The sequence below is a fragment of the Epinephelus lanceolatus genome, chromosome 8 (genome assembly GCF_041903045.1).
Source record: "Epinephelus lanceolatus isolate andai-2023 chromosome 8, ASM4190304v1, whole genome shotgun sequence".
Taxonomy (NCBI): Eukaryota; Metazoa; Chordata; class Actinopteri; order Perciformes; family Serranidae; genus Epinephelus; species Epinephelus lanceolatus.
In genome coordinates this window covers 9561202-9578844 of record NC_135741.1, presented here as the reverse complement: position 1 = coordinate 9578844, position 17643 = coordinate 9561202, and the positions used below count along the sequence as shown (strand labels likewise).

The 17643-nt window shown below is 41.8% G+C and overlaps 1 protein-coding gene across 1 annotated transcript in view; it reads left to right on the top strand.

The window, feature by feature from the left end:
- Nucleotides 1–13909, top strand: part of cd34 (CD34 molecule) — a 36074-nt gene extending 22165 nt beyond the window's left edge. The window contains exons 5-8 of the mRNA XM_033630234.2: nt 4820–4931; nt 6348–6400; nt 7818–7967; nt 11238–13909. Coding sequence (XP_033486125.1) covers nt 4820–4931; nt 6348–6400; nt 7818–7967; nt 11238–11429 — 507 coding nt within the window. The 3' untranslated portion in view covers nt 11430–13909. The remainder of the gene's footprint in view (nt 1–4819; nt 4932–6347; nt 6401–7817; nt 7968–11237) is intronic.
- Nucleotides 13910–17643: the final 3734 nt, after the last annotated feature.

The following is a 17643-nucleotide window of genomic DNA, read 5'->3' as shown; positions in this document are numbered from 1 at the left end:
GTGCAACTAAAATCGGACTTTTAAATACATGTCAATATGTTAGTACGACTGAAATTGTACTAAATCGAATTTCTCAAAGTCAGACTAACACACCCAGATAATGTGATTGGGAGTCGCCTCTTCCTGAAAACAATTTGTAATTATGAATTGCCGGGCAATTTTAGGCAAATTTAGGCAATTCTGATCAACAAGAGGCAGAATAGGAAGACAACAAGAAAGCTGCCATTACAATGTACATTTTGCATCAGTTGAGGCTTGAACTTACAACCTCTGACACCAAGGAGCATCTTCTATCCGACAGAGCTAATTAGCAGGTGCCATCTTGGCTTCACAAACTGACTAAGCCAGCCACCAGGATGTCAGCAGCTGTCAAGGCAGATTTCAAACTGCTGTCATAAATTCAGTTATCAAGACAGAAATCTGAAAATACACATCTTGCGTCTAGACAGCATGGAGATGTTGTTAATTTGTTTTTAACAATGATTGATTTACTCCATAAGTGAAAAACTGATGTTTAAAAATGCCATTCTTGCATTGACTCCAGTTGTTCACGTGCGAACAAAATTCAAAATGCTGTCAAAAATTCAGTTTTTGATATAAAATTCTGATATTTGCCAAACATCATCTAACGTGACTCCAAAATGTTGTTAATTTTTTTCATGAGCATTGAAAACTTATTTAGCAAGAATTTGCAAGTGTCTATTTTCAGTACTGTTTACAGTCAAACATCTTGATGCACTGTAGGCTCAGTTTTTGATAAATCAAAAATCTGTGAGGATTGTTTGTGTAGGACAGTCTGAAGATGCTCTGTAGCAAGTTTGGTGTCGATTGAGCAAAAATTGTGGGAGGAGATAGGTTTAAGAAGTTTCACAGTTTTTGAAAAAAACAGTGATGAACTTCATAATTTTTAATAGATTTAAATGCACAAAAGTTTCTTCAGTATTGGGGCTACATTTTGGTGAAAGTTGCGAAGCTGTAGCACATACGGTCGATTTGTTGTGAATTTTCAAAGTTTTGAACTTTAGACGCTTGCTGTAGCGCCACCATCAGGACTATTGACTTGTGTTTGCAGCTGAGGATATCTGGCATGAGACTGGATCTTTGTGCAAATTTTGGTGATTTTTCGCGCATGAGAAGTAGGATTGAAGAAGAAGAAGGAGAAGAAGAAGAAAATCCATTTCCAGAGCCGTGCATTTCTGGACGGACGAAATGTGCAGAATTGTAAAGTTGTCCACCATGGTACCAGTTTAGTTAAACATAGCTAACTTGTTTGTCAATTGTTAGGTCTGTGACGTCATAGATTAATACTAACAAGCTGAAAGGAGGCATATCGCTATTTATCGTAGCGGAGTTGGACATACTTAGGTAAATGAATTGATTCCCTTCCTGTGCGTGCATACTGGGACAAAGACAGCAGTCCAATCAAATGACCCAGTTGAGCTGTAACAGTAGCTTGACTTAACTGTGCATGTAAACGTACTGAGTCTTCCTATTCACTGTCATTAAACTTCTTTCCATACAATCTACCCTTGTGTAGTAAAGCTGGTATTACCACATCAAACTAAAGTTGAAGCTGTTACAGAAGCAGGTTAAGTTGTTTCCTGCCTTAGATACCATTTAAAATCCAAAGGTTTGGCAGGGCCCAAGCAACAGGGTTCCACCAATACTGTTGTAAGATAGGTGTATGATATAGATTCTTTTGTACTGAAGCTGCTGATTGACAATATTGTGCTCAGTGTTCAATATCTTTGAATATGACCACAATAGGTATTCATTGTTTTTTCAGAAAAACCTAGCACCTCATATATGGCTCATATATGGGCACAGAGAGAGCCTTCTGTCTATACTCTACATTTATTTCAACGAATCAGTAATACAGTGAAAAGATTTCTCAGTCTGCATGTCGTGATGTATTTATTGCCTCACAGACGAAATCCGTCTACAACGCTGCCTCTGAAACTGTTGACCCAGTGCTCTGGTGCCATCAGTTGAATGTTTCTATGCCAGCGGTTTCCAGCTGGTGGGTCACGGTCCAAAAGTGGATCATGGGTCCATTCTGAATGGACTGCAAATGACTTGGAACGTGTCAAGTTTGTAAAGTTTGAAGCACAGTGTATATCTGGCACAAACTTATAGTCTGAAGTGCTGTTTCCTGCTGTAGAGTGAGTGACTAACAGACAGCAAACCAGCTCGACAACATGGCCAAACACAAGTAAGACGCTGAATGTATTAAACTGTGTGGACCTTGAACTAATGACTAAGGAGAAATCTGGACCCTGTGGCTGGACCAGTTGGGAACCACTGCTCTATGCCATCATAAAGGAAGCATGGATGTATGTGGGCTGTGTAGGTCACAATAGCCCCTTTTAGGCTGCCAGATTTTCCGCGAATGTTGGGCCGTTTTGCCGGCAAGCTGCGAGCGTTTAGACACACAGAGCCAGATTGGCGAGTTGATCCAAGGTGCCCAATTTTCCGCCTCATAGGGTAGGGGCTGTTGATGACTTGTGGGAGGAGCTGTTGATGACACCGTACGTGCGAGCCACTGGCGGTGGATAAACAGGAAACAGCTGATAGCAGGAATTAGCGAGCAACTAGTAGCAAGAGGGAAATGCAAACCTGACAGACACTGTAAAGATGAGCAACTGGGGAGACAAAGAATTGCGTGCCCTCCTTGTCCTTGCAAAGGAAGAGGCCATTAACCGTCAGATGACGGGGACGGTGAAGAACGGGCTGACTTATGAGAGAATCGCCGAGGGACTGACCAGCCGCGGCTTCCCTCCCACGTCACTGTTTACGTCACACGCTGAGCTACACATTTTGTTACTTGCTCACGCCCCCCATTGCCCCAAAAAAGGCGCATTCTGTATAAACAAAAGTAGGTAGTTGGCATTTTGCTAAATTGCCAATGCTGAAAGAAGACTGATTGGGCTTTCCTGCAAATTTGCACAACTCCTGTTTAAAAAGGGCTATTGTTTAAAATGTACATATCTATTTTCTTACACAAAGGGAGTATAAATGAGCCTTTTGACTTCACACGTGCACCAGTATTAGGTATGCAGAGTCATCCACTGGGCCTGATTGGACCCTTTGGTGGGCTGGTTCTGGCCCGCGGTTTGTACGTTTGACACTCACTGACTTGGAGGAAAAAGATTAATGTGTTTCAAAGCGCTACAGTTGGAAATATGGCCCCGATAAAGGCAGATCTTTTCTCAGACATTCCTCAGGCATTGTAAATCTGGAGACCGTGTTCCTGGCCGGAGACAAATGAAGAGGAGGGTTAATGTTTCCTCTCTTGCTCTGGGGTCCTTAAGAGAAAGGAGGGATCTCAAGGGTGTGGCTTCTTTTTTACATTAGAGAAAAGCCTTTAAAGCACGTAGAGGGGTTTTTCAGGATTTTTCACATCAGGAAAGGGTGAGACATCTGTGTCTAACAAAGTACTCCAAACTTTAGAAAATGTCACATTTGATGCCATCTTGGTACAAAATTACAGCTCTGCCTTTCACTGTTAACTCCTCGCTGCATGCACAGTTGTTAGACAATACACATGACGCTCAAATACAAGTCATTGTTACACTGTACAGTATGCCAGTCCAGGTGCACAGAGCGGAAGAAGCAGGTCAGCTCCTGGTCCACATACTTCAGTTAGCCTCTCTTTGGATCGTTACTGTGTCATCCACGGAGACATCTGCAGAAGTCATCTGTCCAACTCAACCTGAAACTAAACATGGACCACAGTGCCAGGGACCATAGCCAGCTGATGATTAGTTCAAAATGCACGTAGGGAAAAAAAAAAACACACGATTCTCTTCAGGCAGGAGCGAGTGAATGGCATGGAAGACGGTGATAAAGGAACAGCCTGTATCAATGGAACAAATTTAATAAAGCAACAATGCTCTGAAGTAGTGGAAAATGAGAAAGGACTTCTTCAAACCTCTGTAAATCCCCGACTCATCAGTCACCATGAAAGGCAGCGTCTAATGTGACAAAATAAAAGAAAACACATTGTTCTCCTTCTTCACACAGATTTTAGTATCATACTAAATCTCTGTGTTTATCTGAATGCAAATCAATTGTAAGTCATCTGAACTGCAGCCCTGAGTGCACGAGGCCACGTGAGGTCAAGCGAAACAGGTGATGAGGCTTTGCAGGATTCCTGAGAGAAACGTGATGAAGACAGATGGAGGGAAGAATAGGTTCCATTCCGTGATTTTGCTGTTCGAGCTCATCCCGCCGGAGTTTCTTCCTCCCTGCCTCAAAGATCTGGGTGTTACAGCCGAGGCCAGCTGTGGGCCCACTCCCAACTAACTGAGGATTCAGGGTTTGCTCACAGTGGTCTTCTGGGAACACAGAAAGCTGTCTGGATCCCGTTACAGAAAATGAAGAGTGTTCCCAAGTTGCAAAGCCTAAAGTTGCGCAATGATGTGATATCATAGTTCGGGGGTTAAGGTAGGAAGAAAGAAGGTGTGGTCAGCAAGTTTTCCATCCAACTGCTGTTTGTCTCCATTACTCACGCAAAGGCCTACATGCGCTGATGGTCAGCAGGGAAAATTCAGGAACACACATTGGATTGTTGGCCCCAGTGATCACCCGAAAGAGATATAATATCTATCCTCTGTGTGTGTAGGAAGCTGTACACTGAACATCTGAGTTTGTGCTCTCAGTTAGGGAATTTATGTTTTCAAAATATACACAGTTTCATCGTAGTATGCTATGCACTTTGAGATGACTTCACGAAACATGCTGCAAAAAATAAGGTTTCCACACAGCTATGCTGAGTTAGCCCAAGCATGTATTGTTACATTTTCTCTCTTTCTTACAGGAAGCAACTAAACGCATTCTTCAGGACAACCCTGCAGCTTGGTGCTCCAAGGATGAATGTAAACTAAAAATCTTCCAAAAGGACAACGAGGTGCAGGTGGCCAGTGATGACGGTGGGTGTCTATCAACTTATAATAACTTGCACACGTACAGTTGTATTTATTTGCAACACTAAAGGCCTTTGCACACTGAGTTCATTTTTTTGTCACATATCTAAAAATCAACACGACCTCACGTTGTGTCAATCAAGTTTGCTCACTGAGTTCGTCACTAAAATTTACGCAACAGGTTTGATTTTCTGCATTTTTCGCATCCGTCAGAGCCTTTAGAGACATTTGACCAGGAATCAGTGACGAAAATGTGGCAGCCGCCGCAACAAGACAAAGGAATGGGGTGCGCAGAATCATTTTATAACTCAGATAGCTCATGTTCAACAGGTCAGATAGTAATATTCAGGTAGATGATGACACGAAGGAGAAGGATGTGAAGGACAGCTCCACGCCTTCATTCAGCTTCGTTGCCAAATGAAAGACAGGGAGGGATTGGTGATAGACAGATAGGTAACTCCAGTGGAGAGAGGCAAAGGAGGAAAAGTGTCATTTCATTTTGTCATGTATTGCGAATTTTGCAACGAGTAGAACATTAAAAAGCATCGGAATCAGTGTGCAAGGTTTCTATGCATAACAATTTTTTTCGGATGACAGATTAAAAAAGCGCATCCAAGAAAAACAGACTCAGTGTGCAAAGGCCTTTAAAGTAGAGAGTAAAGAATGGTAAGCCATGCATGTGCTTTTGCAGCCCAGTCACCGGAAGAAAATATTGGCATTGTAAGTTTCTGCAAACCACGTTTCATAGGTATCATATGAGCGTTTCTAAAGTGATGTAGTATATGAAATGACTTTGTTAACTGGAGGTGGTGGTGGCGATGGATGACGTGACATAAGCGAGATACCTGCCAAGCTGCAGATCACCTTTCGAGACCACTAAACAACAAAACCGGTTGCTTTTAGGCAAATCATCGCTGCGTTTCCAGCTGCTTAATAGCCACCAAACATGGGTGATTTAAAGCGACTTGTCACTGTGTTTCTATTGCGGATAGTGCCACGAAAACCAGTTGTTTTTTAACTGAGACATCGCTGCATTTCCAGCCTGGATTGTGCAGTTTGTTTTTTTTAAAGAGACATTCCCGTAATAGTGCTACAAAATAACAGTTTTTTACCAAGACACTCCTGCGTTTCAAGCCATGATACTGCAACTGAAACTGGACAATTCAAGCCAAAACATTTTCTTTCCCTAGCCATTACCAAGTGGCTTTTGTGCTTAAATCTAACCACACCTAAACCACAGTACTGTGTAAATATAAAGTTTCAACGTATCAGCTATATAGTAACGGTTAAATGTAACATGGTTTGCAGAAACATACAATGCCAACATTTATTCTGGCGACTGGCTATTGTGTTGCAGCAAAATACTACACAGACCTGAATAATTAGGCACTGATATATTTCTAATTTTTGTTGCCCCTGCAGCTAACCTGGCTACTTTGGCTGGAGCACTCGGCAGTGAACATGTGAAAGAAAAGGTAAGAGAGCACAAGATGCCACCAGTTTGAAACGGTTTGGAGGTGAAACAACCATGAAACCTACAAATCCTTCACTGTGGGGCCTGCAACTGAAATGAACTCTTATCAGATGTCCCAAATCCATGTGACAGTACATACTAATTCTTTAAAGTCAATACTATGTGTCATAGTATTCCAGAAAAAAAATTGTTTAAACAGTGACGTTGTGTCCCTGGCTAAAAGTGGTCACAGGTGGACGCCAAAAACTGCAACGCAGTTGTGATCAAGCAACCACGCTGTGACGTCCAATGACTAGTATAGCTCAACGCCCATTTTTTTAATTATAAAAAAGACGTTAATGCTGTTCATGTGTATCTACATGTAAATTATACTCGTGTCGTTATTTTTGGCCTGAGTTATTTCGACCAAAAGTCTTTATCCAAGCTGCCTTTGATCTCACATGGGAGATTTAACCTTCAAGGCTTTTTGCCTCAAAGTCAGGTGACGTAGACTAAAGAGCAACAAAGTTGACATAGTGGTGAATGAATAAATGAATAAAGTACGGGGATTTTCACCCAGGACAACAAAATATGAGCCCCATGTGGTTCAACAGTAGTTTGATATCTGGTCGTATTAACATTGTAATTCGACGTTGTTAAGACATTCAGGAAGGATGTCCAGCTGCCGTTTAACTGACGGACAAGTAACATAGTGAAGTCTGCCCTTTTGGAACTGTTTTTGAAACATAACGGGACGGTTTATTGGACGGTTCAACGTCTTCCTGTTTGCTGGGATGCTGTGTTAGCAGTTTGTATACAAAATCAACACACTTAACCATTTTATAATGACAGTAAATGATCAAATATGTGCAACATTAGAAATGGGTGACATGGTGGTGCAGTGGTTAGCATTGTCACCTCACAGCAGGAGGGTTCCATGTTTGAGCTCAGAGTGGGCGGTTCGAATCAAAGGGTGGGGGAGCCCTTCTGTTGCATGTTCTCTCAGTGTCAGCATTGGTTTTCTCAGGGTACTCCAGCTTCCTCCCACAGTCCAAAGACATGCAGGTTAATTGGCAGCCTCTCCAGGGTGTACCCCGCCTCTGGCCCAATATCAGCTGGGATAGACTCCAGCCCCCCCACGGCCCCCAACAGGATGAGTGGTTACGGACAATGAATGAATGAATGAATGAACATTAGAAACCAAACAACTGCAACTTTTGTCACTTTCTAATTAAACGTCACAAAAACCTTTCTTGAGATTTAAAACAGTTTGTTCTCTAAGATCTTTCTAGAGCTACAATTTATTTAGATTCTATTTAATTCATGCAATGCATTGTGGGAGAACAGTGTCCATAAACAGAACAATAATTCTGTATGGTTTCACATTCACATACATGCTTATTTTTGACCACAGCCTTATATCTCTAACCTGTTTGCAGCTGGGAGCGACAAAGATTCAGGGCCCGAAATCAGAATCATCATCATCAGTATTTGTTGGAATACTGGTCACCGGTCTGCTCGCCGCTCTTGCCATCGCCATTGGTTACTTCAAATGCCAACGCAGGCCTGACGCCAAAGGAGTGAGGCTGGTAAGGACAGTTTCACATTTTGTGTTTAGCATGGATCTTCAGTGTACTGCACTGTGCGCTGCCACTGTGGACCTCATTTACTTGTTTTCTGGTTTACAAGTTCGAGTTGCCTTTCAGTGGTGCACCATTCAGCACAGAGCCCATGAATTGAAAATCATTGCATAGATTTAGTCTTCTCCACTGCAGACTCTGCATAATGTTTGTTTGATCATGTTCACAATAATGCTGATTAGTTCTCCTAAAGTGTTTCCATTATTAAATTTTAACACTGATCTGAGCAGCAGGTGGGTTTTAATCTATATATGTATTTTTTCACCATGTATTTTGCAGGTCTCTGTAATCTCATCCCTCATTATACATTCAGTAACACTCTGCATAGATTTTCTCAGGCAAGGTTCATGTTTTACTACATCTGAAATCAAAACAGCACTGTTTCCTTCCTTTGGAATCAATCGCCGCCAGCGTTTTAATTAGGGAATGTTGCTGGCCGGCTATCACAGAGAATGCGCAGAGAAAGAGTGAGTGTGCGTTATCCAAAGACCCACGCCCTGCTCTCTGCTGCCTTATTCATCTGCAGCGCTCGCTGTTTGATCTACGAGCCAGACGCAGCTGTTTCCCTGCTCCACTCGCAGTGTCACATGGTGGAGACCACATTTGAGGACGTGTTTGTGTGTGTGTTTGCAAGCAATAGTGGAGGGGTGGGGTTTAGTGGATGCATCTGTGTACATGTGTGTCTTTATGTACACGACAGAAGTGTGTGTGATCAGCAAATCAAATGCACCTCAGAATGTTTTATCCACGTGTCTACACAACACGTCAGCACAGTGAATTTGTTCTTTTCATAACAATGTGTGGTGAAGAGGGGGATTTCTATTGTGGCAGCTGTGTTAGTGATGGAGACTTTAAAGGGACAGTTCACCCCAAAATCAGAAACACATATTTTTCCTCTTATCTGTAGTGCTGTTTATCAGTCTAGATTGTTTTGGTGTGAGTTGCAGAGTGTTGGAGATATCAGCTGTAGAGATGTCTGCCTTCTCTCCAATATAATGGAACTAGATGGCACTCAGCTTGTGGTGCTCAAAGCACCAAAATACATTTGAAAAACTCAACAGCAATGTCTCTTTACAGAAATAATGACCTGGTTACTCAAGATAATCCACAGACCTTGATGTGAGCAGTTTCATGTAGGAACTATTTTCTTTCCACCAAACTACTCCCACCAACTGTATCACTGCGCAGAAGGAAACGTGCATCTACTCATGGATGGATGACTCATGCTTGTGACAGCGTGAGATGTAAAAATTCTCAGCATCTGCTCAGTGATGCTAGATAAGCTCACCAACTCAGTCTCACTACCAGCTCATTAAATACCAGTGCTTGGTTTGTGGCCCTCAGGGTCAGATACTGATGCACAGAGGCAACCCTCAGCAGCGGTTGAGATGCACCGGGTTGCGGTATTTTTCGACACTCCAAGAAACTGCCCTAGAATAAAGAGCGAGAAAGTCTCCTTAGGGTGGGCACAAATGAGGTGGATGGGTCTAACAAACAACAGATTTTCACCAGGGAGATCACCATTGGTTTCCCTGTGAAACTGAAAGTCATTTGACTTCTTTAAAGAACAGCATTGGGTACAACACAACTGGTGTATGTCATGTGACATTACATTGCATTAGTAACAAATGTATATATTTAAAGCCAAACCATGATGAGTTCTTTTCTAAACCTAACTATGTACTTTTACTACCTTAACCTAACAAAATACACCTAAAAAACAATGTTTTTTACCTGTGTTCTGAGTTTATTTTGAAAGGGATTGCATTCATTTAACAAGCGGAAACTGTACATTTCATGTGAAAACAGTAGTTTATTTAAACAAAGACATGATGCATATAACAAGCGTAAATTAACATGCCTTCACTTAATGTCCAAAACTGACGCCAGAGGGTACCTAGAGCATCATAGTTTGACGTGTCAGTATTTGCTGAGGTGGTAGTGAGAATAGGTTGAAATGTTTTAATCTCTTGCTGAAAATTACCTTATTTTTTTTGCCACAAACAATGCCGAAAATGCCCCCACCTCTCGTTAAACATTATCCACTTTTGTCAATACAAAGCTGCTCTTGTTGAAAAATACCCAATTTTGTTGCTATAAACACAGCCAAAAATGTTCCAAGCACTCAGAAAAAAATACAGCATTTGCCGCTATAAACACGTATGGAAATGTCCGAACCTCTCGCTAAAAAATACCTTATTTTGTCGCTACAATAATGGCCGGAAGTGTCCCAACCTCTTGTTAAATATACCTGCTGTATTTGCTACAAACATGAAATGTCCCTACGTCTCGTAAAAAAATGTCCACTTTTGTTGTTTTTAGTTTAAAACAGTGAACTGCTACTGTCTGCTGCTTGACATCCACCTCACTGAGGCGTCACACCATCCACGATGCTCTCTTCCTCCTGGTCAGAAACTCAGCTCATATGCAACTAATCTGAACCACACTGACTGAACATTGATACGATATGTATGGAACGTACAAATGTAACACATCTGTGGTTTGCAGAGATGCCAACATTCCACAAAAACACTCCACAAAACTCCATTGTTGGTTTGTTGCAGAACCTGGACAAATAAAACCAATGCTACATAACTGGCCAGATCACAAGTTAGTGAATAAAAATGCTAGATGAATACCTAGATCGTCATAGTTTGACGTGTCGATCCAGTGACGAAGAGTCAGTATTTGATGAGTTGTTAATAAAAATAGGTTGAGCTAGCACGCTTTCTTCTGTCTTGATGCAGCTGGCAGGTGTAGCTTGGTAGAAAGAAAATAGTTCCTACATGAAACTGTTAACAACAAGATCTGTGGATTATCTTCAGTAACCAGGACGTGATGTCTGTAAAGAGACATTGCTGTTGAGTTTTTTGAATGTAGTTTTTTGTCACTTTGAGCACCACTAGCTGAGTGCCATCTAGTTCCATTATATTGGAAAGAAGGGAGACATCTGGACGGCTGATATCTTCAACACTCTGCAACTCACACCAAAATAATCTAGACTGATTAATAGCACTACAGGTAAGAGCAAAAATGTGTATTTTTGATTTGTAGGTGAATTGTCCCTTTAATACACATGTCCAAGCATGCTTTATGTTGACATAAAAAAGTGGGGGTTCACTCTGTCTACAAGCAGTAAGTCTCCTGACACCCAGGTGTTGTTGAAATCTTCTGTCTACCCTTCCAGTGATGAGTTCATCATTTGTGCTGTATTTGCAGGCTGAGGAGACCTATCCAGCAGATCAGGAGAACCAGGGAAACACTCTTGTGTCCGTGGCCCCCCTCAACCCCCCTCCGGAAACCCCGGAGAAGCCCAGCGCAAATGGAGAGTCCCCTGAGGCAGACAAGACCCAGCCTCCTCCTCCCACCAACGGCACCTCCACCACCAAGACGGCAGACACCGAGCTGTGAAATAGTCTACAAATAATTGCAGCCCAGAAACTACCCCCGCAAACACACCCATCCACACACACATATACACACATGCCTATGCAAACTCCCCCTTTCTGAATCCACTCCTGCCCAACCAGAGAGTCCACAGCAAAGTGGACATCAGGGACTAGAACAATTTCCTACATCAACGCTCCTCTTGTTAAAGTCCCCTTGCCTCCCTCTTTGGCTTCGTGCCTCAACAAACATCAGGAAGACTAGTCTGACGATGATGATGGTGGCGGTGATGAATGATGCTGATGACGACGAAGGCTCAGTCCCTGGGTTGTTGACGGCAGTCAGGCTGGAGACGGGCGAAGGGCAGTACTGGGTGGGAAGAGAGTGTATTTCAGCATTAGTCAGCACTGGTTCCCATGATGACTGCAGCCTCTGGAGTCACAGCCCCGCGCTGGCAACACACAGCAGGGTCTCTGCATGTCATCAGGTTCAAAGCTCCCACCAACCCTCCGCTAGTAAACACGACACAACAAAATCGTTCCTTAGTTTATTGTAAAGCCACGACAGACGGAGAGGAAATAAATCACACTGCCTTGAAATCTGTTTACAAACTCAGAGAGAAAATCCGTTGGGCTCTGATCTTGTTTGTCTGATTGAGTTACTGATTGCTGCGCGAATGTGTGTGCTGCTTTCCCGCATGTGTGTGTTAACGTATACTTGTATCTGTACTGTGCATGGACTGTGTGTATGTCCATACATGCATCTAAGCTTCCCTTGCTTACTGTATGTATACGTCGTTGAGGACAAGTATTAGGCGTTTGATCGAGTACGTGAGTGAATGGTGCGTCTGAACGTGCATGTGACATTAGCCGTGAACAGTGTACAATTTTTGTAAAAAAAAAACAAAAATAATGAGTTGACAAAAGTGATGGGTCACCAAGACCCCCATGGTGAGGAGGAGGACGGAGTATTGAAGTTCTAATCGTGCCATTTTCTTGAAGAGGTGTAGCCACGGGGAGTTCTCCAATCTATCACTGCGAACTGTAGTGAAGTCACTCTCAGTGTCAACAGGCCTCTTTACTAGGGCTGCCCCCTGACAGTCGACCAAACGTTAGTCGACCAGAAAGGTCATTAGTCGGCAAGATTTCATTGGTTGCTTAGTCGCAGAAAAAACAAACAAACGTAAAACTGCTGCTCCTCCTGTGCCTTGTCAAAATAAATCAAACCGTAATTTGAAAGGACAGAAACAGGAAGTGGAAGTTGATCATGTTAGTGCAGGGCTACCCAGAGCTTTACACCTGTCCCACGGACGATAGGCCTACACACTTATAAACAGCTCCTGGAAGAAGATCAGCTCTGCACTCAGGGTTTCAAGATTTCCGCACTCTCGCATTTTCCATGTGGTTAAAGAAGCGGCATGTGTACGGTCCCTAATGTCCAGGGCTGGTACCTGCGGTTATTCCACAGGCTAGTTAATAACATGTCGGGCAGGAAATCCAAAGTGTGGGATCATTTTGAGAAGGTGAAGGACGAACCCAAGGTGATATGTAAACTCATCTTCATTGGTCGACTACAAACATGACGTATCATCTGAAACATGGAAGTAGCTACATGCCCATTAGCCCACAGCGTCATCAACAGGCGGCTCACTCAGTGTGTGATGTGCACTTGTAGATAAAATATAGGCCTATATTAATGAAGGTTCATTAGTACGCTTTTGTATTTCTCTGTAATGATACTTTTCTTTCTCACACCTTGAACTCAAACCATTGTGTTGCCCTGCCCAAAATATATAAGTTAATAATTAAATTAATATTGTAAACATGCAGGCGACTAGTCGACGAGTGGCCCTAAATGATGACTATTGGTCGACAAGGAAGTTCCTCAGTCGGGGGCAGCCCTACTCTTTACAGTGGCTTCATAGTCGCTGCTGAAAATGACAAGACTGACCGTGTAACCAACAGACTCATTAAGGCTGCAGAGCCTCTTACTGTCACCTTCGCCCATCCATTTGTCAGTGTTACTCTCTTTTCAATATACTGTGTATGCTCTTTTGTACTATCAGTATTATATTGTGCAGTGTGTATAGTATGGTGACTTTATTGTCTTGTTTTTATTTTGTGTACCAACATTTGTTGTGTTCCTTGTATGTGCCAAAGAATTTAATTTCATATCGTATGTTGTACTAAATATTTACTTCTGTGGCACCTTTATAAAATTCTATCCAGGTCGCATAACACAAAGAAATAAGTTCAAGGGCTATGACTGTTTTATACCTGAGATCAAACACAAAGCAAACTGCAATGTTTTGTTGTCAAACTTGAACAAAGAAAGATATTCTGACGTATAAATGGGATGTCTCGCATTGATTTCTCCTTTAAATCCATCCTGTATCTTTTCATTGCTAACATTCCAATGTGACTTTCATTTTACTAGCACCCTGTAGTTTAAATTGGATTAAACATGAAAAAATAAAAAGCGAAAGATGAATAACTTTTTAACAATTGCATGTTTTCAGCCTCATTTCTTTCAAGAGTGAGTAAAAAGGGCATTGAGGGTTTGTTTTTTTTAACCGCAGAAACATGTGCACACGTACTTACACACATGAGACACATACAAATGTCTGTGCTCTAACACAGAGAATTTAAATCCTGCACAGCCCATAAGGTCACACAGCTGGTTTGCATAAGCAGTAGTAATGACATCACTTTGCACTGTTTTGTCTTTCACAGTTTGGGTGGGGCAGTGAAAACATCCACCAGCTGTCTCTTCTAAACGGCACAGGGACGTGTTCATGAGCACAGTGTCAGTCCAGAGTCGACACGCCATCCATCATCGCGTTCACATACGTATTTTTAATTCATTTTCTGTCACCATTCACTGTATGTGACAGTGCGACTTGTTTATTTCCCATCCACTCACGCCCTTCTTTCATCACAAGATCCAGCCCCATGTGAATTCCTACCCTGCCCTGTCCCCTTCCACACCCTGCAAGACAAATATTTCCTCAAGGCCATTGAGCAGTCCTGCTGTCACAATATGCCACAGCCATAAAGCCATTACAAAATGCACATACCATAGACATGAATATGTCATCTATAGTCTGAGACGGGCCAACTGCTGCACGGTGCAGATTTACTGTAAGAGGTGTAAATCCCAGAGGATGTGAACATTCCTGTGCACACTCAGACATCTCTTTTATTTGCAACCTTTAACTCTGTGAGGTGAAAGCCAAGATCATCTTGTCTAGATTAAAAAAAACAAAAGACTCCACCCGTGTGAGAATACCAAGTTCATGTCTCTTGTAATTGTCTGCTCCACATTTAGTCATTCCTCAGGCTCGCGCCTCTGTCAAACTTAAATGGTTGTTTACTCGAATGACAAACAAAAAAAACCTACATATTTTCTCGCTTGTCCCTGATAGTATTTGCCATGCAGACAGTTTTGTTTGGTTTCTGAGATATGCATCTCTTGATTTTCTGCCGCTGTCCCAATACAGAATAGAATTTAATTTGTTTTCCTTGAAGCACTGAAAAAATAAGCAGCAACAGCTCTTTTGTTGTACACAACAAGGTCTTGGGAAAACCAAATCTTCATAATACGTATTGGTAGTGTGCATTTCTGTACACCACGGATATGTTACATTTTTGAGTTTCATATGTAGTAGATATGTTGGAATTCAGCATTTCCTTACTTTTTAATTTTCAATTATATGTTGTGACAACAGTGTGGTTAATGCTTGGCTTGGGTTAGGAATAACTACTTTGTGGCGTCCAAAATACCTGGTTTGGACGCCACAAACATGACTGGAAATGTCCCAACCTCTCATTAAAATATACCCGCTTTTGTCGCTGCAAACATGGTTGAAATGTCTTTACATCCTGTGTCAAAATACTCGCTTTTGTCACTAAAGACAAACCCAAAAATGTCCCAAGCGCTCGTTGAAAACTAGCGCATTTGGTGCTACAAACATGGCTGGAAATTTCTCAACCTCTTGCTAAAAACTACCTTATTTTGTCACTACAAACACAACCAGAAATGTCCTGACTGCTTGTTAAATATATCCCACTTTTGTCATTACAAAGTTACTCTTGTTAAAAAATATACACAATGTTGTCGCTACAAACACGGCCAGAAATGTCCCTGTTTCTCATTGAAGAATATTAATTTTGTCACACGGTCACGGCCAAAATGTTCCAACTGCTCATTAAAAACTGCCGCATTTTGTGGTACAAGCACTACTGGAAATGTTCCAAATTCTCACTTGAAAAATACCTTATTTTGTCTCTAAAAACACGGCTGGAAATGTCTCGCCCACTTGTTACATATTACCCACTTTTGTCACAAAAAAGCTGCCAAAAGTGTCCCTATCATTCAATAAAAACTACCGCATTTGGCACTACAAACATATTTGTTAATGTCCCAACCTCTTACCGCAACAATTATTTTGTCACTATATACTGTACAGCTGGAAATGTCCTGACCTCTTGTTAAATATACCTGCTTTTGTTGCTACAAACACAGCCAGAAATGTCCCAACCTCTCGCTAAAAAAATACCTTATTTTGCTGGAAATGTCCCACCCACTCGTTAAATATTACCCACTTTTGTCACTACAAAGCAGCCAAAAGTGTCCCGATCATTCAATAAAAACAACCGCATTTTGCACTACAAACACCTTTGGAAATCTCCCAACCTCTTGACAAAAACAAAACACCTTATTTAGTTGCTATGAATATGGCTGGGAATGTCCTGGCCTCTCGTTAAAAAATACCAGCTTTTGTCGTTACAAACACAGCAAAAAATGTCCCGACTGCACATAACAAAAACTACTACAGCATGTGGCCGGAAATGTCCCAACCTCTCGCTAAAAAATACCTGCTTTTGTTGCAACAAACACAGCCGGAAATGTTGAAACCACTCATTAAATATTACCCACTCTTGTCACTACAAAGCTGCTTGTGTCGCTACAAACATGACTGGATGTCCCAGTCTCTTCTTAAATATTACCTGCTTTTGTCACTACAGACACGACCAAAAGTGTCCCAATCATTCAATAAAAACTACCGCATTTGGCACTACAAACACCTTTGGAAATGTCCCAACCTTGCGCCAAAACAAAACATCTTATTTTGTTGCTGTAAATACAGCTGGGAATGTCCTGGCCTCTTGTTAAATATACCTGCTTTTGTTGCTACAAACACTGCCAAAAATGTCCCTACATCTCGTTAAAAAAATACCAGCTTTTGTCGTTACAAACACAGCCAGAAATGTCCCAACTGCACATAAAAAAACTACTGCAGCACTTGGCTGGAAATGTCCCAACCTCTCGCTAAAAAATACCTGCTTTTGTTGGTACAAAAATGGCCAGAAATATCCTGACCTTTCGTTAAATGTTACCTGCTTTTGTCACTACAAATACAGTTGGAAATGTCCTGACCTCGTTGAAAAATACCAGTTTTTGTCATAACTAACACAGCCAAAAATGTCCCGACTGCACATAAAAAAAAAAAAACTACTGCAGCACTTGGCTGGAAATGTCCCAACCTCTTGCTAAAAAAATACCTGCTTTTGTTGCTACAAAAATGTCCAGAAATGTCCCAACCTCTCATTAAATTATACCTACTTATGTCATTTTTGGTCTCAAACAGTGAACTGCTACTGTCTGCTGCTTGGCAGCTGCCTCACCGAGGCGCCGCGCCATCCACCATGCTCTCTTCCTGCTGGTCAGAAACTCAGCTCATTTACAAGAAATCTGAACGACATCACTTTAGAGACATTAATATGATATATATGGAACGTACAAATGTATCATATCTGTGGTTTGCGGAGATGCCAACATTTTATTGTGGCGACTCGACTTCTCTGGGTTATGGAGAGACTGTGTTGTAAATGTTTTTCATTGGAACTACTTTCTATAAAAACTCCACAAAACTCCATTTTAGATTTGTTGCAGAACCTGGACAAATAAAACTGATGCTACCTAACTGGCCAGATACTGTAAGTTAGTGAATAAAAATGTTTTATCTGTAATTTGGGCAAACGGACTCTTTATATTTTCCACCAATTGGTCCTTGTACCCCCACAGGATATCACTTCAAATTCTCTTCCACAGCTTTTCTTCAGTGTCACACAAGTCCCTCAGCTCCAGCCTGCTCCCCTCCCATCCTTCATCCCATCCAGCTCTTTGTCCCTCCACCCCTCTTTTCCTCCATTCAGCCAAGAGTAGTGTATGTGCA